The sequence below is a fragment of the Magallana gigas genome, chromosome 1 (assembly GCF_963853765.1).
Source record: "Magallana gigas chromosome 1, xbMagGiga1.1, whole genome shotgun sequence".
In the NCBI taxonomy this organism is placed as follows: domain Eukaryota; kingdom Metazoa; phylum Mollusca; class Bivalvia; order Ostreida; family Ostreidae; genus Magallana; species Magallana gigas.
The window spans coordinates 75,720,599-75,737,209 of NC_088853.1; the positions used below are offsets into that span (position 1 = coordinate 75,720,599).

Here is a 16,611-nt window from a genome sequence, read left to right on the forward strand (position 1 = left end):
GCAGACTTAGTAGTTCTGGACAGTGGTAGCATTTAAATTCTTCTTCTTGCTATGAACTTGTTCCTTTAACTGGGCTGTACTTTATGTCTGTTCTATATATCTTAAACATGAATAATAAAGTTTCATTTAGATTTTTAAACAATAAACATTCAGCCTTACTTGTAATAAAAGCATTCTGAATAAAATCTGAATACAGAAGCTACTATGCAGTTGCCAGTTGCATATAATGACTACAGAAGTATTTGGTCTAAAATGTTTCATTTTATGTTTGAAGCTATGTTATTTTCATTTTGATTCAATTATTGTTTGTTGAACAAGGGAAAAACTTATCAACAATAAGTGTGTTTCACCCCCCCCCCCCCCCCCATCAACAGTCTGGCCGGACTCCGAAAAAGGAGTAAACTCCGAAATCGGAGTATTTGGCACCGTCATGCATTGCGATTTTCTCAACTTCCGTTTTGTAGCTAATGTAAATGACTTGGAAGTATGGAAATTGAAAATTAATTGTTGCACTAATGTAAGTATTCAAGCCTTTAATATAGATGATGTATTTTTTTTAAAATACGACAAAATTACGATGTATACAAGGTTTTAAGAAGTGCCGACTTGGCGAGTCAGCGCGTGATCAAAAGAACGGTGTAATAACTACAAACGGGATAAAAAAACTAACAGTAATAGTGTATTTCACACCCTAGCACATAAATTATCTTTAATAATAGTGAAATCATGGAAAAAACATTAATTTTTCACTTTATTGGCTTCGTCATCGGAAACAGAATTGACAAACTTTGACAGCAAATAAAATTTGATTTGCCCAACGAACGTATATTTTTGCCAAATACATTCTGTTGAAACATGTCTTATAAAGCATTTAAACGTATTTTCAGACCTGCATATGAATAATCCGCTTTGCACAATCAATTTTCCTGAGTGCCCTGTTTTCACGTAAAAATGGGATATTTTGATTAACTGCGCATGCGCCGAACTCCTTTTTCGGAGTTACGTTGTTTCCAGCCCTAACGGGTGTCTGCCCCCTCTAACCTGGCCCCAGCTTCCGCCTCCCACTCCGCCTCATCTTCACTTTCCTTCTGTCTAAAATATAATACACGACATGATAAATTGATGATATACTTATTATAGATGACATACAGGGAGACGTGAAAGAATGAAAAATGTAGAATAATGGTAAAGTATTATTTCTATTTTGTATAAGAATACAACTAACACTATATTGTGGTCTCGTCTGGCAGACATGACAAGTTCGTGCAGATCTGGTCCCCTGGCCATGCCATGAATTCTGTTCAGGTGAACATCGAGGCGGGCAGTTGTTGATTGGCAGCCCTTAAGTGGACACACCTTCAGCCTGTAAGCAATCATATTCGTAACAGCATATTTCAGTATATACAGTGAAACCTGTTGAGATTGTCAGTACAAATTTTGCTTTCAGAATTCTAGAGAAAATTTTTGGAGCGACTCGTCACATTCAAAACCTTTTAATCTTCTCAAAAGTCTTTAGCTTAGACTCCTCCTTGGATTTTTCAATGGAAGCCAGGTCCATCGTTTGGTCAATTGTCTGCCAACAATAAAAACCTGGTTACAGTGTTGGCGGGCCACCCGGGGAGTCCTGTTTTTCTCAAGACTGCACATCCATGTGAAAAAGGACAGCATGATTGGATCTATAAATGATTTATTTTTCTTTCTACTCTAGGTCTAACAAGATTTGAGAAAACAAATCTGTGGTTTCCTACGTTGTTTCCAGGTGGAACTGGTGTCTCCCTCCTTTGACGCGGCCGCAGCATCTGCCTCCACCTCTGGTTCATCATCACTTTCCTCCAGTCTAAAATATTAATGATGGACATAATACTTTGATGATTTACTTAATATAGATGCTTTCAGAATTCTTGAGAATTTTTTAGAGATACTCGTAAGATTCAAAACCTTTTAGTGTTCTCTGGTAATTGAGCTTGGCTTCTTCCTTTGTTTTGTCGTGGGCCGTTCGAAGATGACGGGGAATGTGGACCACCTGAAGACTGCATTCTGAGCAGATGTCTCGCTTCCACCTCCCGCTTGTCTGTGGCCGCTCATGGTTGCGGGGCCTCTTGTGTTTTTCTATTTAAGAAATAGTCAATTTGGATTATTTATTTTGGAATTCATTCTTCTAATATTATGATATTATTTTGTTGTAGAACAAATGCCTACCTCCTCTGGCAGTTCCTGCTGGAACCTCCTCCAATTCGCGGGCCTAAGGTGGGTCAGGTCTAGCCGGGAGAGCTGCCACCACCACCCCCTCCTCCTCCTCCGTTGCTGCTTGCTGCCTCCATGCTGTCCGCAGCCACCGCGCCTCCTTTTCCATCGCCTTGGACAACTAATAGTAGTAAACAAAAGATTAGATTTTTTGCAGAGTTACATGTTATATAAGTGTTTATCATTTAAATTATATCGTGCCAATGCTTTTGGCGGTCCCCTTAACTTTATTAACGGTTCCTTAAGGGGTGTCTTCTTTGGGGGTTCCTCGTTAGGCGGTAGTCCTCGTCCTTGTCGTCGATTGGAATCGGGATCGGAATCTCCAACGGTAGACCGCGCATGCGCACGGAAGTGGAATTTGACAGCTGGATTCTGACAGATAACAGGGCCGAGTTTTGTGCTTCCAAAGTGATTTAGTTTGGGATTTCACTTTGAGTATATGATTCGGTTCATCATTCATCACCCATACAACATCAGGAAAGCCAGGGATCTCTTTACAACTCGTACAAAAACAAGGAGGTAAAGGAAGTCGAGATGTTTACATTTTCAAAATGGCGTCTTTGTTTACAAAATAAGCTCCAATACTCTAGGATATAGCTTTATTATTGAACAGCTAGCATATATATCTGTAATCACTGACATACTGCGGGCTCGCAGAGATCAGATGATATTTTGTAGACAAACTTTTTTCTCTCAATGAATTATTCATTTAAACATAATATTGTCCAAAGTTATCACGCAATGGACGAAGTAGTTTTAAGTTCTATAGGTTGTATTTAACATTGATATTTTGTCCAAAGTTATCGCGCAATGGACAAAATGGTTCAAAGATTAAGCTGCAAAATTTCAGTAGACCTTGCAAATACCTATGATTGAAGTATTTTCACTTATATCACACAGTAACACTAGTATGTTTAATTTTTTAGCTATTTTGATATGTATGGTGTATACAGTTTTTACTCAAAGCATATCCTGAAAACCTGGACACTTGTATTTTAGCACCAGAAAGAAAACTAGTAGATCAAGCTTTGATATATTAAATCAAATTCAATTGAAACAAACACAGTTACCAAATTAATCCAGGTTTATTTATTTAATTTCATTTTTTTTTTCAGTTTGTACTCGGTCTGTCAACCTTTTCCTATAAGGATCCGGGTGCAGGATTCTAATCCTCCTCACCAGTTCTTCCCCCTCTCGGTAATGAATACCGCAGCTGCAGTGAAGCCTCCAGGATGGCTGATCAGCGAGGAGCAGAGCCGGAGGATGGTAAGGCTCTCTCTGTTCGTAAACATCCGTCTCTTATGCTCCTGTGCAAAAAAGAAAATTTTAGCCATACCAAGGTATAATACTTTTCATGTTACAATACAGCCATACCATTATACAGAACATTCATATTCTATTGACATAATTTTATAATTTACCTAAATGTTTAAAAAAATATTTACATTATAATACAATGAGTTAACACTTACCAGGTCTACATGTGATGTCAGGAGGAGTTGGGTCAGTCATGTTGTGAAGGGGATCTCGAGGGGTGGCCTCTTCAGGGGGAGAAGTGATAGCTGGAGTCACCTCCTCCTCTTCTATCTCCTCAATGATGGGTCCAGGACCCTGGCAAACTTCCAAACTGACTACAAAGAAAAAGAAACACATTAATTTTCTGAGTTCAGAGTTTCACAGACAGATTAAATCTAGTAAAATAAAATGCGTCAGTATGTACCTCATCCTCAGTCATGCATTTTTCAATGAGCTTCACAATCTTGGCACACTCTTGCTTCTTTTGTTTTAACAAATAATATTGATCTTGCGTTGAAGCTCGGTGTGTCATCTGTTGAGCTAAAGCGTGTCTAGCCCAGGGGAACTTGGACCTGACCTGGAAATAGAAATATCGTTTGTACTGACCGCCTACCAATAATAACATCAATATAAAGAACAGAATCTCCATATAGTCAGGTAAGGCCATCGAGCCCCTTGTCTGTTTGAAAAGAAGAGTTTAGTGTTTAAAATAATTTAAATGCAATAATGCTGTCTTACTTTGGTAGGTGCTGCCTTTCGTAAGTTGGTGACCGACAGCTTTTTTTTCACTCCAGCAGCCTTCCATATTGAGTGTACTGATTTGTTGACGAGTGACGTGGTCATTGGACCTGGATGTCCGGATGGTCCCATCGGGTAGGTGACGAACACCGCACTCTCTTCCCTCACCAACTCCGAAGAGTAACCGGGGAGTCTTCTTCTCATCATTGTTGTGAAGATACTTAAGTATCTCCACAACTCAGGGGAAAAGAAGAGAGTGACGGGTGTGATGTGTCCCGTCTTGTGTTTGGATATCTAAAAACGAAACGATGAATTTTAAGATTCAAAGACATTTTGCAGAAGAATATCATGTTATTTGAAAGCAAAGAAAGAATATTTAAACACTTACAGTGACGACGTGCTCGTCGTCCTGCTTTTCGGCCTTTCTTAGTGCCGCCATGGTGAAATTGGCAATGGAACCAGCTCGTTGCCCATTCCTGATCAGGGTGTTCAGGATCAGGAAAATTTCTGCAAACTAGGAAATCCTTCTCAGGGATGTGTCCCTCCTGATCATCTCTGTCCTGTCTGTCAAATGTGTCCCGGGCCAGCTGGTAAACCTCTCTCTCTTTATACTTAATGTCTTTCGTCTCGATTCTTCCTTGTGTTAGAAAAGAACTGTATGTTTTAGGCTACTTGGTCAATGTGCATTGTACTTTCTGTCTTATTTGAATATTGTATTGACATGTCTTTTTTATTTAGGTCTGGTTATCATCATCTTTGACGCGCTGTTCCACTCGTCTTTTTCGGACGTCCATATGCAAAGATTTCGCCCATCTTCTGAGCTTCTCCGTGCCTTTTGATGTGATCTCAGAACTTAAAACACCCTCATCTCAAAGAAAAGCAAAGAAGTCCTGTAGCGAGCCTATTTTAAGAGATATCGTAAGTTATACTGACATGTTTAAGGAATTGGCACTTTCTGAAATAATATCATAATCATGACAATTATACCCCCACTTTGAAGGAGATGGGGGCATACTGTTTAACTCATGTGTGTCTATCTGTCCCTCCTTCTGTTTGTAAACAGTATAAGTAAATGACTTGACTTCTTTTTCATATTTTGCAGAAACAGGAAACTTGGAGACATTACCTAGATATGATCTTATTGTTCCTGAGGCATGCTTGGCCCTGGCTGGCGTCAGCCACTGGTCCCGGATCTGGGCGGTGTTTTGAATAGACGTCATTTCCATCGTTGGGTCAATTGTAAACCAAATGATGAACACTAGGTTACAATGTTGGCCTGCAACTCGTTCGCTCCTGTTTTTCTCCAAGCTGCAGAGCCACTCGTAGAAAGTTTGCTTTATAGGGTCTGTAAATGATTTTTGTAAGTTATTTTTCTTTCTACCCTGTCTAATAAGATATTGAGGAAACAAATTATGTGGTTTCTTACGTAGTTTCCAGCTGGAACTGGTGCCGCCATCCGGCCTCAGCTTCCGCCTCCCTCTCGGCATCATCATCACTTTCCTCCTGTCTAAAATATTAATAGACGACATGATAAATTGATGATATACTTAATATAGTTGATATAAAGAGAGACGTGAAAGAATGAAAAATGTAGAATAATGGTAAAGTATTATTTCTAGTTTGTATAAGAATACAACTAACTCTATAATGTGGCCTCGTCTGGCAGACATGACCAATCCATGCATTTCTGGTCCCCTGACCATGCCATGAATTCTTTCAGATGCACATCAAGGCGGGCAGTTACAGATTTGCAGCCCTTTAATGGACACGCCTTTAGCCTGTAAGCAATCACATTTGTAACAGCACCTTTCAGTATATACAGTGAAACCTGTTGAGATTGTCAGTACAAATTTTGCTTTCAGAATTCTAGAGAAAATTTTTAGAGAGACTCATAAGATTCAAAACCTTTAAGTGTTCTCTGATAACAAGGGCTTGTCTTCTTTTGTTTTATCGTGGGCTGTTCGGAGGTGACGAGGAAGGTGGACCACTTGCAGACTGCATTCTGGGCAGGTGGGCCGCTTTCGCCTCCCACTGGTCTGTGGCCGCTCATAATGGCGGGGCCTCTTACGTTTTTCTATTTAAGAAAATGTCATATTGGATTATTTATTTTAGAATTCATTCTTTTAATATTTTATCATATTTTTGTTGTAGAACAAATACCTACCTCCTCTGGCTGTTCCTGCTGCAACCTCTGATGATTCATCTTCACTGGCCTGAGGTGGGTCAGGGCTAGCCGGGAGAGTAGGAAGAGCCACCATCTCCTCCTCCGTTGCTTCCTCTATGCTGTCCGCAGCCACCGTTTCCTCCTTTTCCAACGCCTTGGACAACTAATAATAGTAAACTAAAGATAATAGATTTTTGCAAAGCTACATTTTATATAAGTGTATATTGTTTAAATTATATCTTACCAATGCTTGTGGCAATCTCCTTGATTCAATTGGGGGTTCCTCGTCAGAGGAGGAGTCCAACTCGGACAGGCGGTAGTCCTCGTCCTTGTCATTCTCCTATGAGGACTCTAGCACTAAGAGACTGACTTGTCTGTCCTGAATCATATAACGGATATATTTTTTAGGTTACTTGAGTCACTCAGGTGAACAATTGTAATTGGTCTTCGTCCGTCGTCGTGCGTTAATAATTTTACATTTTGTGGTATAAGGTGTAGGGTTATGGTTGTTAGGGTCAGAGTGTGAATGTTGGAGTTTAAATTAAAGCGTGAATGGTTGTGAGGGTCAGGGTGTAGTAAATCAATGTATGGTATGGTGAAATGGTGTATGGTGAGGGGTTGGCGTATAGGATGTTGAATATAAGATTTGAAGGTCAGGATGTAAGTCAATAGCTTTACTGTATGATATAACAGCAATGGTTTACTGTAAAGAATGTAGGGTGTAAGGTATAAGGGGTTGAGGGTAAGGGTATTGGTGAACAACTGTGTAGTAGGGTCAAGTGATAAAACATAATGGAATGGTGTGTAGGGTAAAGGGTGTGAGGGTCAGGTGTTGTAGTGAATGACTGTATAGAAGGGTGTAGTGTTGAGGTTTATGATATAGGGTGTATGGTATTGGCTGTGAGGGTCAGGTGTTATAGTGAGTAACTGTTTATTAGGGTGTACTGTGGAGGTTGATGATACAAGTTTTAGGGCATGGTGTGTAAGGTATAGGGTGTGGGGGTCAAGGATATAGTGAATGACTGTATAGTACGGTGTAATGTTGAGGTTTATGATATAGGGTGTAGGTTATATGGTGTGAGGGTCAGGGTGTAGTATTGAAGGTTAATGGTATAGGTTGTTGGGTGTAGAGTATAGGGTGTGAGGGTCAGGGTTTGAGGGTTAGGGTGTAGGTAAATAATTGTATGGTGAAATGTATAAGATGTGGTGTAGGGTATAAGGTGTGAGGCTGTAGGGTGTGAGGGTGAAGGGAAAGGTTTATAGCAGGGGCTGACAAATACATTTTTAAAGCACTTGCCCTCGGGCAAGTGACTAGGCAAAATTCACTTGCCCTACCTTAATATCTACTTGCCCCACCTAAATCTTTATTTTGATAGAATAAAAATTTTCATATAAAGTGTTGGGTACTTGTTTATTTCATTTTTCATACACTTCAAATTCATCATAGTTATACAAATCATTTTCATTTTGTCTGGTTTTCTCTCAGGGGCCTGATGTCCATTCACATGTCTACCCCTGGATGACCTTAACCAGTGTTCTATTGCCTTGGAGGCCTTAAATTCATGGAGGGGTGGGCCTTCAACCATAACATTTATCTGAGCTTGCAAATTTTTCTGACTTAAGTTTGATCTTAGTCTTGTTTTCATTAATTTCGTGCTTGAAAAAACTCTCTCACATTTTGCTGAACTACAACTAACAATCAACATTAAATCTATGACTTTCTGCAAATGTGTAAACTTTGGGGAAGCTGTTTCAGACACTAGCAAATATGCCTCATAGATAGACATAGTTTTATATTAATGTGCATACATACTTTCAAATCAAGATATTCATTTTAAATTGAATCCTTAGTTTCATCAAGTATAGGTTCAAAGAATTTCGTAGAAAGAATTGTTTTTTACGTTGCCAACCGCAGGAAATTCCCTGCAAATTGTGCAGTACATTGTTTCATTTATATCGTCATGTGGTACCCAAGGCCAGGTTTCCTCCCACGTTTTCACGTAGCATCTTTTCCGTTTTGTCTTTTCGTATTTACCATGTTTCGCTAATGTAGTTTCGTTGTTGTTTTTATCAGCTGTCTGATCATCTGTACTTTTTTCTTCGTTTTTGTTACAAACTTGTCCATCGTCAAGCTCTATCCCGCCGTATGTCATATGTACACGTTTTTTCCGCGCTTTACCTTTACTTTTTACAGAGACTTGAAAAAGCGTTTTTGTGACTAAAGTTAGCACTCGGCACACCTCGGCCAATTCGTATCTCATAGTTTGATGTAGGTTACGGAATCGACCGAGGTTTGCCGAATGTAAAGTTAGATGATAAATTATTAACTCGTAAATAAATCTATTTTTAACCGGGTTTTCCAACGGAAAAATCCGGTTATTAAAATGGTGAAAATGGCGGGCGGGCGGGCGGGCGGGCGGCTGCCAAAAGGGTACCCTCATTGTACGGATAACTCCTCCTACAGTTTTCAAGATAGGAAGTTGTTCTTTTGCAGATCAATTGTACATATATCAGAGGTGTGCATATTGCTAGGATTTTGATTTCTGATAATTTATCGAAAAAATACCAGCTTTTGAACTTAGTCATTTTTTGGCAAAATATTGCATATAGGGTACCCTCATTGTACGGATAACTCCTCCTACAGTTCTCAAGATAGGAAGTTGTTCTTTTGCAGATCAATTGTACATATATCAGAGGTGTGCATATTGTTAGGATTTTGATTTCTGATAATTTATCGAAAAAATACCAGCTTTTGAACTTAGTCATTTTTTGGCAAAATGTTGCATATAGGGTACCCTCATTGTACGGATAACTCCTCCTACAGTTCTCAAAATAGGAAGTTGTTCTTTTGCAGATCAATTGTACATATATCAGAGGTGTGCATATTGCTAGGATTTTGATTTCTGATAATTTATCGAAAAAATACCAGCTTTTGAACTTAGTCATTTTTTGGCAAAATGTTGCATATAGGGTACCCTCATTGTACGGATAACTCCTCCTACAGTTCTCAAAATAGGAAGTTGTTCTTTTGCAGATCAATTGTACATATATCAGAGGTGTGCATATTGCTAGGATTTTGATTTCTGATAATTTATCGAAAAAATACCAGCTTTTGAACTTAGTCATTTTTTGGCAAAATATTGCATATAGGGTACCCTCATTGTACGGATAACTCCTCCTACAGTTCTCAAGATAGGAAGTTGCTCTTTTGCAGATCAATTGTACATATATCAGAGGTGTGCATATTGCTAGGATTTTGATTTCCGATAAATTATGAAAAAAATACTAGCTTTTGAACTTACTATTTTTTGGCAAAATGTTGCATATACATGTAGGGTACTCCATTTCACTGGATAAGGGTTGACATGGATTATGGATACAGTTTACATAAAAGAAAACCCGGTTTGCTGTCACATTGACAGCTTTTCACTTGTCAGTGTAGTCGTTTGTTGTGTTTAAAAAATTCACTTGCCCTCGGGCAAGTTCCTACTGATTTTTTACTTGCCCGATCGCAAAAAGCACTAGCCCCGGGCGTCGGGCAATCGGATTTGTCAGCCCCTGGGTTTATAGTTAAATGAAGATAAAAGAATAAAAGCCAGTTTCATTTTATTCATAATGTTCATGCTATGAGATAAAATGAGAACTAAAAAGAGTTGTTTTGTTAAAATAGCAAAATGGTGGGTATCCAAAATTTTAAAAAATGATGGTGTGAAAGATCGCATATAAAGCGAGGGATCGAAGCTAGACGTTCGCGGGGATTTTACTATTTATTTACAAGACAAAGTAAAGAAAATAGTAAAGAAGAAAAGAGCAATCAGTGAAAGAGCAAAGCTCCAGAAAGAGCTAGACAACTTGGTTTGGGATGTTTTGGAATGAAAGTCTGCAATTTCTTTGTGTAAAAAGAAAAGCATGGTCTCTGTTCACTGAGTATTTGCTACCCCTTTTTGTTAACCTTTTGTTAGTAAAAGGGAATACGTAAAAGTAATGAAAGGTAAAAGTAGATATTTATTATATTAAACAAATCTATAGAAACGTTAAGATTTAATAATTTTTTAACAAGAAGGTCCAGAAGATAATGTTAATGATTGATACGTTGTGGTATGACTATGATTATGATGTGGACGGTATAGTAGCAACTTTAGACCGATTTACAAGTATTTCGGCTTTCTTTACGTATTTAGGAATTTTACCTAGAGAGAAATTAAGTCTCAGCAAGCAAAGTCGACAACATTGTCAGGACCATTTACCTCTAGCTAATTTCTCTAGAAAGGGACTTGAATGCCCAAGGTGGAGTGTGAGTATAAAACTTTTTGAAGGTGATGGTTTTGAATTTCACCTGGCTTTATTACCAGAACCTCATTGGACACATTTTCAGCACGTAAATGAATTACTTCTACAAAAGCACCAATACAATTTTTACGATACTTTCCGAAAACTCTTTCCGACATGTAACTCAATCTTTGCTGCCAGCTGATATATCTAGAGGTACATTTAAGAAAAATTCAATAATAAACATCCGAAAATGGAGGGTGTTACCAGATGACCGAGCTCTTTTGTTACATCTTATGAAGCGCTTCTATGAACGCCACATGGAGAGGAATTTCAGGCAACAATTTTAGCTTTTCAATTAGGTCAAAATGACACTTCTGATGAAGTAGACGTTAATGCATTTGATGTAAATGAAGCTACCATTTCTATTCATGCTGCATCTCATCAAAGGTATTTGATCAACACTTCTTATGGTTCAGATTCGGTTTACAAGAGGTCGTCGGTGAGCGTGGAACATTTACCACGGCACTAACTTTGAGTTCCTGGGCAAACTTAGATGGACGAGTAACTGGCATTACCAAAGAACTTCGCAAAATTTGCAAAACTCTTCATGTTCTAAATTTTATTTAATTCTACACGTATACACCACATTTCAGTTCATTGTATATACATCCGACCTTTGGATGCATAGTTACCACTGGTATTCTGCATGTAGAAAGCATAAAGAGTATGGAAAGAAAGAGTAAAGCGTATTATATATATGTGAAGAAAACTGTCTCAAACCTAGCAAGGCCAACGCTAGGGTTGAAATAGTTGCCTTGCAAAAGAACGGTTCAAAAACATTATCGCAAAGGCGTTTATTGATTGTTTTGCGCTTCAGAATTGTATTTAGAAGTACCCACTGTTGGTGCCATTTACGAACAAAATATCATCACTTGATTCTAAGTGACTTTTCTGGGATTTTTACCTAGTATACCAATAGGCGGGTCTTGGAATTGATTGAAGAGGAGAGGAAATATACGATATTTTAATAAAGGGATTTCGAAGTTTAAATATTACTTTCTTTCCTTATCTATCATTTTACGACGGAAATAGAAATCCTAAAATAGCTTGGAAAGGCACCGGCTTTTTGAAAATATTACATGAACATTCTCGTCAAGTTTCTGTTGAAAAATGTATAGAAGTCACCGGTCTTGTAATTCATTCTCTAGAATCAGAAGGATAACTTCATAATTCTTTTCCCTACCATGGATTCCAGAGATTCTTTGCAATTTGAAAGAACAACGTATTGACAATAAGTTGCTGACAGAAACTTGTACATATGTTTCATGTATTTAACTAATGCAAAATAATTGGTATTGTTTCCTACGAAAATGTCCACAAGTATCATTTGATGATTCACAAGAAACTCCCAAATTTGACAAATAATCTTCAGAAACATGACCTTCTTTTTAACTTAAGACTTGAATTTTTCCCTCATTTAATTGTAATGAAATGACATGAGAATCTCCCGTATTTATTGAATACGCATGAAGAAACATACGAGCGACTTGAAAAGCTTAATGATGACCCGAGAGTGTAAACAATTCAGATGAGGTCAATAGAATGAACCCTGATCTTGATATTTGCTTGTTGAAATCTTACATGTTGTAAAACTCTTCAAACCAAAGTCTCTAAACGCTGCTTATAATCAGTTTAGTAAATCAAGTATCTCTATATACTTTTAGGGGAAAATTTAACCACCACCATGATGGCTAGAGGGGGATCTTTTTCATCCTCACCAACGGAAAGAATGTTCGCTGGATGCACTCTGGCAGATACAGTGCTGCTATCGTGAAAGTTGACAAAACTATCCTATCCTGCAAATAAGCTCTATCCTTCCCTATCCTTTCAAAATAAAGGAATGCAAGTTAAATGAAACGAAATTTAAGAATTGAATTATTTCATCAATTAATGAAGTACTCAAAAAATTAATTAAATCTTAAAACCGAATATTCTTCGAGCGGGATAACTTACTTCCTGTGCTACGGTAAAATTAAATCGTACGCAGGATGGACACAATAACGTAGACAAACAGGTACGCGATTCGATTTTTGATTTTATTATATTTATGCATGAAAAAACAGATAAATAACTTCGATGCACTTATTGGGGAACTGTTTAGTCACATTTTTTATCAAATCATTTTCTTATCACATATAACTGAGCGTAATTATCATAATTCGAGCAATTCGTTCGGCGATAAATGTAAACCGATCTGGAAATAAATAATTCGTTTAGGAAGTTTATATCGTTTATAGTTAAACCACTCGGAGTTATTTTTAAAGTATAAATTCTTAAGCATTTATAGCTAGCCAACATTTATTAATTCAATATGTTCAGGCTAATATCGGACAGAAATATGCGTCCCTGTTATTGGGCATCGAAGAAATTATATGAAACGTGAAGCAATGTCTGTTTCTTGTATACATGTTTATCTTTTAAATTGCCGAATATGTCGTTTATAAATTCAAGCTTTTCATTACTTTGCAGACTTTAAATGAAGTAAATACAGGAATCTATTTCTGACGTTGTCAAATCTCGCAGTGACTCCGTACTTGCGTACGAATTGACAAAGATGTAGCGCCGACATTTTAGGTAGCAAGGGACAGTTTCGAATAAAGTACCCGTCAATATTTTTGTAAAATTGAGAGTTGCTGTACTTGAAGGCTTATGAGTGTTGCTAAAATTCATGAAATGATTTTTAATGATTATCATTAGTTAGAGGGGTGTCTCTTGTTGAAATTGATATGCAATATGTAGGCCCCTTATGTTAGGTACATGAGAATCAGAAGTAAAATGCGAAACCTGCGGCTATGACTGTTGTGCTGACTTTACACAGTGAAATTGCAAGTTACAGACGGGAGGTAAAATAACACGAAAAGTAGGTGGATGGGACATTGAAAACTATACACCGGTAAGTTTGTGACATGTGATAGTGCAACATGCACGCGGTACGGAAGGTCAACCCTCTGCAGGGAATAAGCTGGGGGAGGTCTAAAAAGCTGAAAAATCACGAAAAATTAGCAAAATATGAAAGGGTCAAAATCTCATAAAAACCAGTATGTAGAGAATTTTACAGGTTTTGATTAGTAATTTTCTTCAGAAATTGGTGATCGGCCTTATAAAGAGTGAATTAAAGGTATTTGAGCTGAATGGGAACTGAGGAAATTCTAGTTACAGAGTTCCGAAGACATGCATCCCTTGGCTACAATGAATTGTATAAAAAAAACTGTCCCCTGCCACCTTAGTGCACATCAATGTTATGCACCGCGTTCTTGATATACTAATTTTTCTTGGTTTAACTTGTAAAACGTGTTAAATTGACATTGAAAATACATGGTTAAGCCAATTTTCGGTTAGCAAAAAAACTCTGAAATTTATACTCAAATCTGATTGGCTACAGGATACGATAGGATAGAACTTAACTTTTCTATTTCTATCATGTATCGTGCATCCTCTCCTATCCTATCCTTGTAAACTTTCAGGATAGCGGCACTGTATTGGTTAACACCTTCTCGAATTCTCTCTTCTGACATTTCCAGTTTGTTTGCAGTTCTTTTAAAAATTATCTCGGAAAATTTATAATTCTTGCATAAAATATAATTGCCACCAGGCACCACGTGAATAGTATGAGGGCTAGCATTTCGAGCGGATCCTTATATCCTGAAATGATCCAAACTCTAAAGACCCTGTCCGAACAGGTGATTTGAATTGCCAGGTGGGGGATAAGACCCTGACAATAATCCAAACTTAAAAGATCCTGCCCGTTCCGGATTCGAATTAAATACTTGCTCATTAAAGGTGACTTTTAAGTAGACCCTATTTCTACTTCACAAAGCTTTATATTGATACAAGAGTATATGGTATAAAATGAGGGACAAGCCCCTACAGGCGACTGATAATTAAACCCGATTAACCCAATCACGGTAAGAAACAAATCATCGAGGTTTATAGTGAAGCCATAGACGAGGAGAGGTATGACTGTATTTCTATACATTTATTTGTTCATGTTATATTAACCAATGCTTTCTTATTTCTTATCATTTTGTTTTTTTTATATTATATTTTTGGAGGCTTAAAAATTCGGTTATATCTAATCGACTACATTTGTTACCTTGTAGGGTCCATTTGCCTGAATTCATAACGCAAAACAAAAATCTTCGTGCGCTTGTCAACAACAGTAACGGCAAATGATATGAAGACAATTTAGGAATTTTCCGCTGTTTGGCGCTGCATAAGGGACATTTATCAAATTTGGAGACACGAACCAAAAGTTTATATGAGGCTTGGTGACAGTATCTACAAAATCAGGACGATCAGCACGAATGCCCTCCGTATGATGAGTATCATGGACTTGATTTAATTCGAGAAATACACGAGTTTGAAAAATGTTTTGAAGTTTGTGTTAACATTTTTAATTTGCGAGAAGATGGAACAACGCTTCCAGAGAGACGGAGTGTATGTAGATTGAAAGAGCAAATGAACTTGAACAGATGTGAAAGCCATTTGTCCTACATAACGAATTAAAAGGCCTATTCCAAGAAATATCAGTGTCAAATCTGCGAGACATTTTTCCCCACAGCCTGGTTGTGTTTAAAACATGAACGGATTTGCAGCAATAAAACGAAATTTAAATTTCTTGGAGGATTTCACGTAGGGAAAGAAAACATATTCGAGCAGTTTTTTTTGAGCAGGAATTTGGTTGTGTTGTCCCCGCACATGATAGAGTTTATGAATGGTTCATAGTATTAGATTTTGAAGCAATTTCACGTCCGGAATCTTGACATAACACGCGACAGGAAATTACAGTGCCAAGCTGAGCACGTTCCTATTTCTGTGAGTGTTTATTCAAATGTGGAGCACTACAAAGAACCCATTTGTTTTGTTGAAGAAGATCCGGACAAATTGATTCAAGTGATGGTGACCTACATGGAGGAGATTGCAACTCACTGCAAATCACTAGCGCTGTACAAATGGGGTGCAGTATTAGAGAATTTAGAAGAAAAACTAGACTATTGGAGACAAGAAGAGGAGAAGGCTGAAAATAGTTTAGCCCCAATAATGATGATAAACAAGTTGCTGACCTTTAAAAAAGGACTACAATACGTGGACCATTGGCATGTGTTTAATATAAGAAACTAATTAAGAATTTTTAGTGAAACACTTATGCCCCTTGCCTTACAATATCTGCGAAGAAAGTGAAAAGCTGTCAATGTGACAGCAAACCAGGTTTTCTATCCATAAACCATGTCAACCCTCAATTAATAAACACTAATCTACCTACCGTATCCAATGAAATGGAGTACGATAAATGCAATATTTTGCCAAAAGAAGACTAAGTTCAGAAGCTGGTATTTTTTCATAAATTATCAGAAATCAAAATCCTAGCAATATGCAAACCTCTGATATATATATATATATATATATATATATATATATATATATATATATATATATATATATATATATATATGTACAATTAATCTGCAAAAGAACAACTCCCTATTTTGAAAACTGTAAGAGTAGTTGTTGCAGTGTACAATGAGGGTACCCTATATGCAATATTTTGCCAAAAAATGAATAAGTTGACTGTTCAAAAGGCGGTATTTTTCATAAATAATCAGAAATTAAATCTTAGCAATATGCACACCTCTGATATATGTGCAATTAATCTGCAAAGAACAACAATATTCTTTTGGCAGCCGCCCGCCCGCCATTTTCATAATTTCAATAACCCTATTTTATGTTGGAAAATCCGACTAAAAATGAACAGAAACTGCAAATCAAGTCCAAGGCACATTACTCTGTCAAAAATTGTTAGATTGTACCCAAAATAAAACTTGACCTATATACTATTA

The 16,611-nt window shown here is 37.4% G+C and overlaps 1 protein-coding gene and 2 long non-coding RNA genes across 3 annotated transcripts; 1 reads left to right on the top strand and 2 right to left on the bottom strand.

Annotated features, from left to right (window-relative positions):
* Positions 1–3,353: 3,353 nt before the first annotated feature.
* Positions 3,354–5,022, bottom strand: LOC117687179 (uncharacterized). Its single transcript, XM_066080579.1, has 4 exons — positions 4,667–5,022; positions 4,279–4,572; positions 3,717–4,117; positions 3,354–3,551 (listed from the first exon to the last, which is right to left on the bottom strand). Exons 1-3 carry the CDS (start codon positions 4,715–4,717, stop codon positions 3,911–3,913), a joined length of 552 nt encoding a protein of 183 aa, XP_065936651.1. The 5' UTR covers positions 4,718–5,022; the 3' UTR covers positions 3,354–3,551; positions 3,717–3,910.
* On the top strand, positions 4,579–6,566 carry LOC117687180 (uncharacterized). The gene is made up of 3 exons (XR_010712458.1): positions 4,579–4,868; positions 5,017–6,058; positions 6,430–6,566. It is a non-coding gene; the product is annotated as an uncharacterized lncRNA (long non-coding RNA).
* LOC136274151 (uncharacterized) lies at positions 5,690–6,561 on the bottom strand. The gene is made up of 4 exons (XR_010712448.1): positions 6,443–6,561; positions 6,184–6,352; positions 5,920–6,056; positions 5,690–5,785 (listed from the first exon to the last, which is right to left on the bottom strand). It is a non-coding gene; the product is annotated as an uncharacterized lncRNA (long non-coding RNA).
* Positions 6,567–16,611: the final 10,045 nt, after the last annotated feature.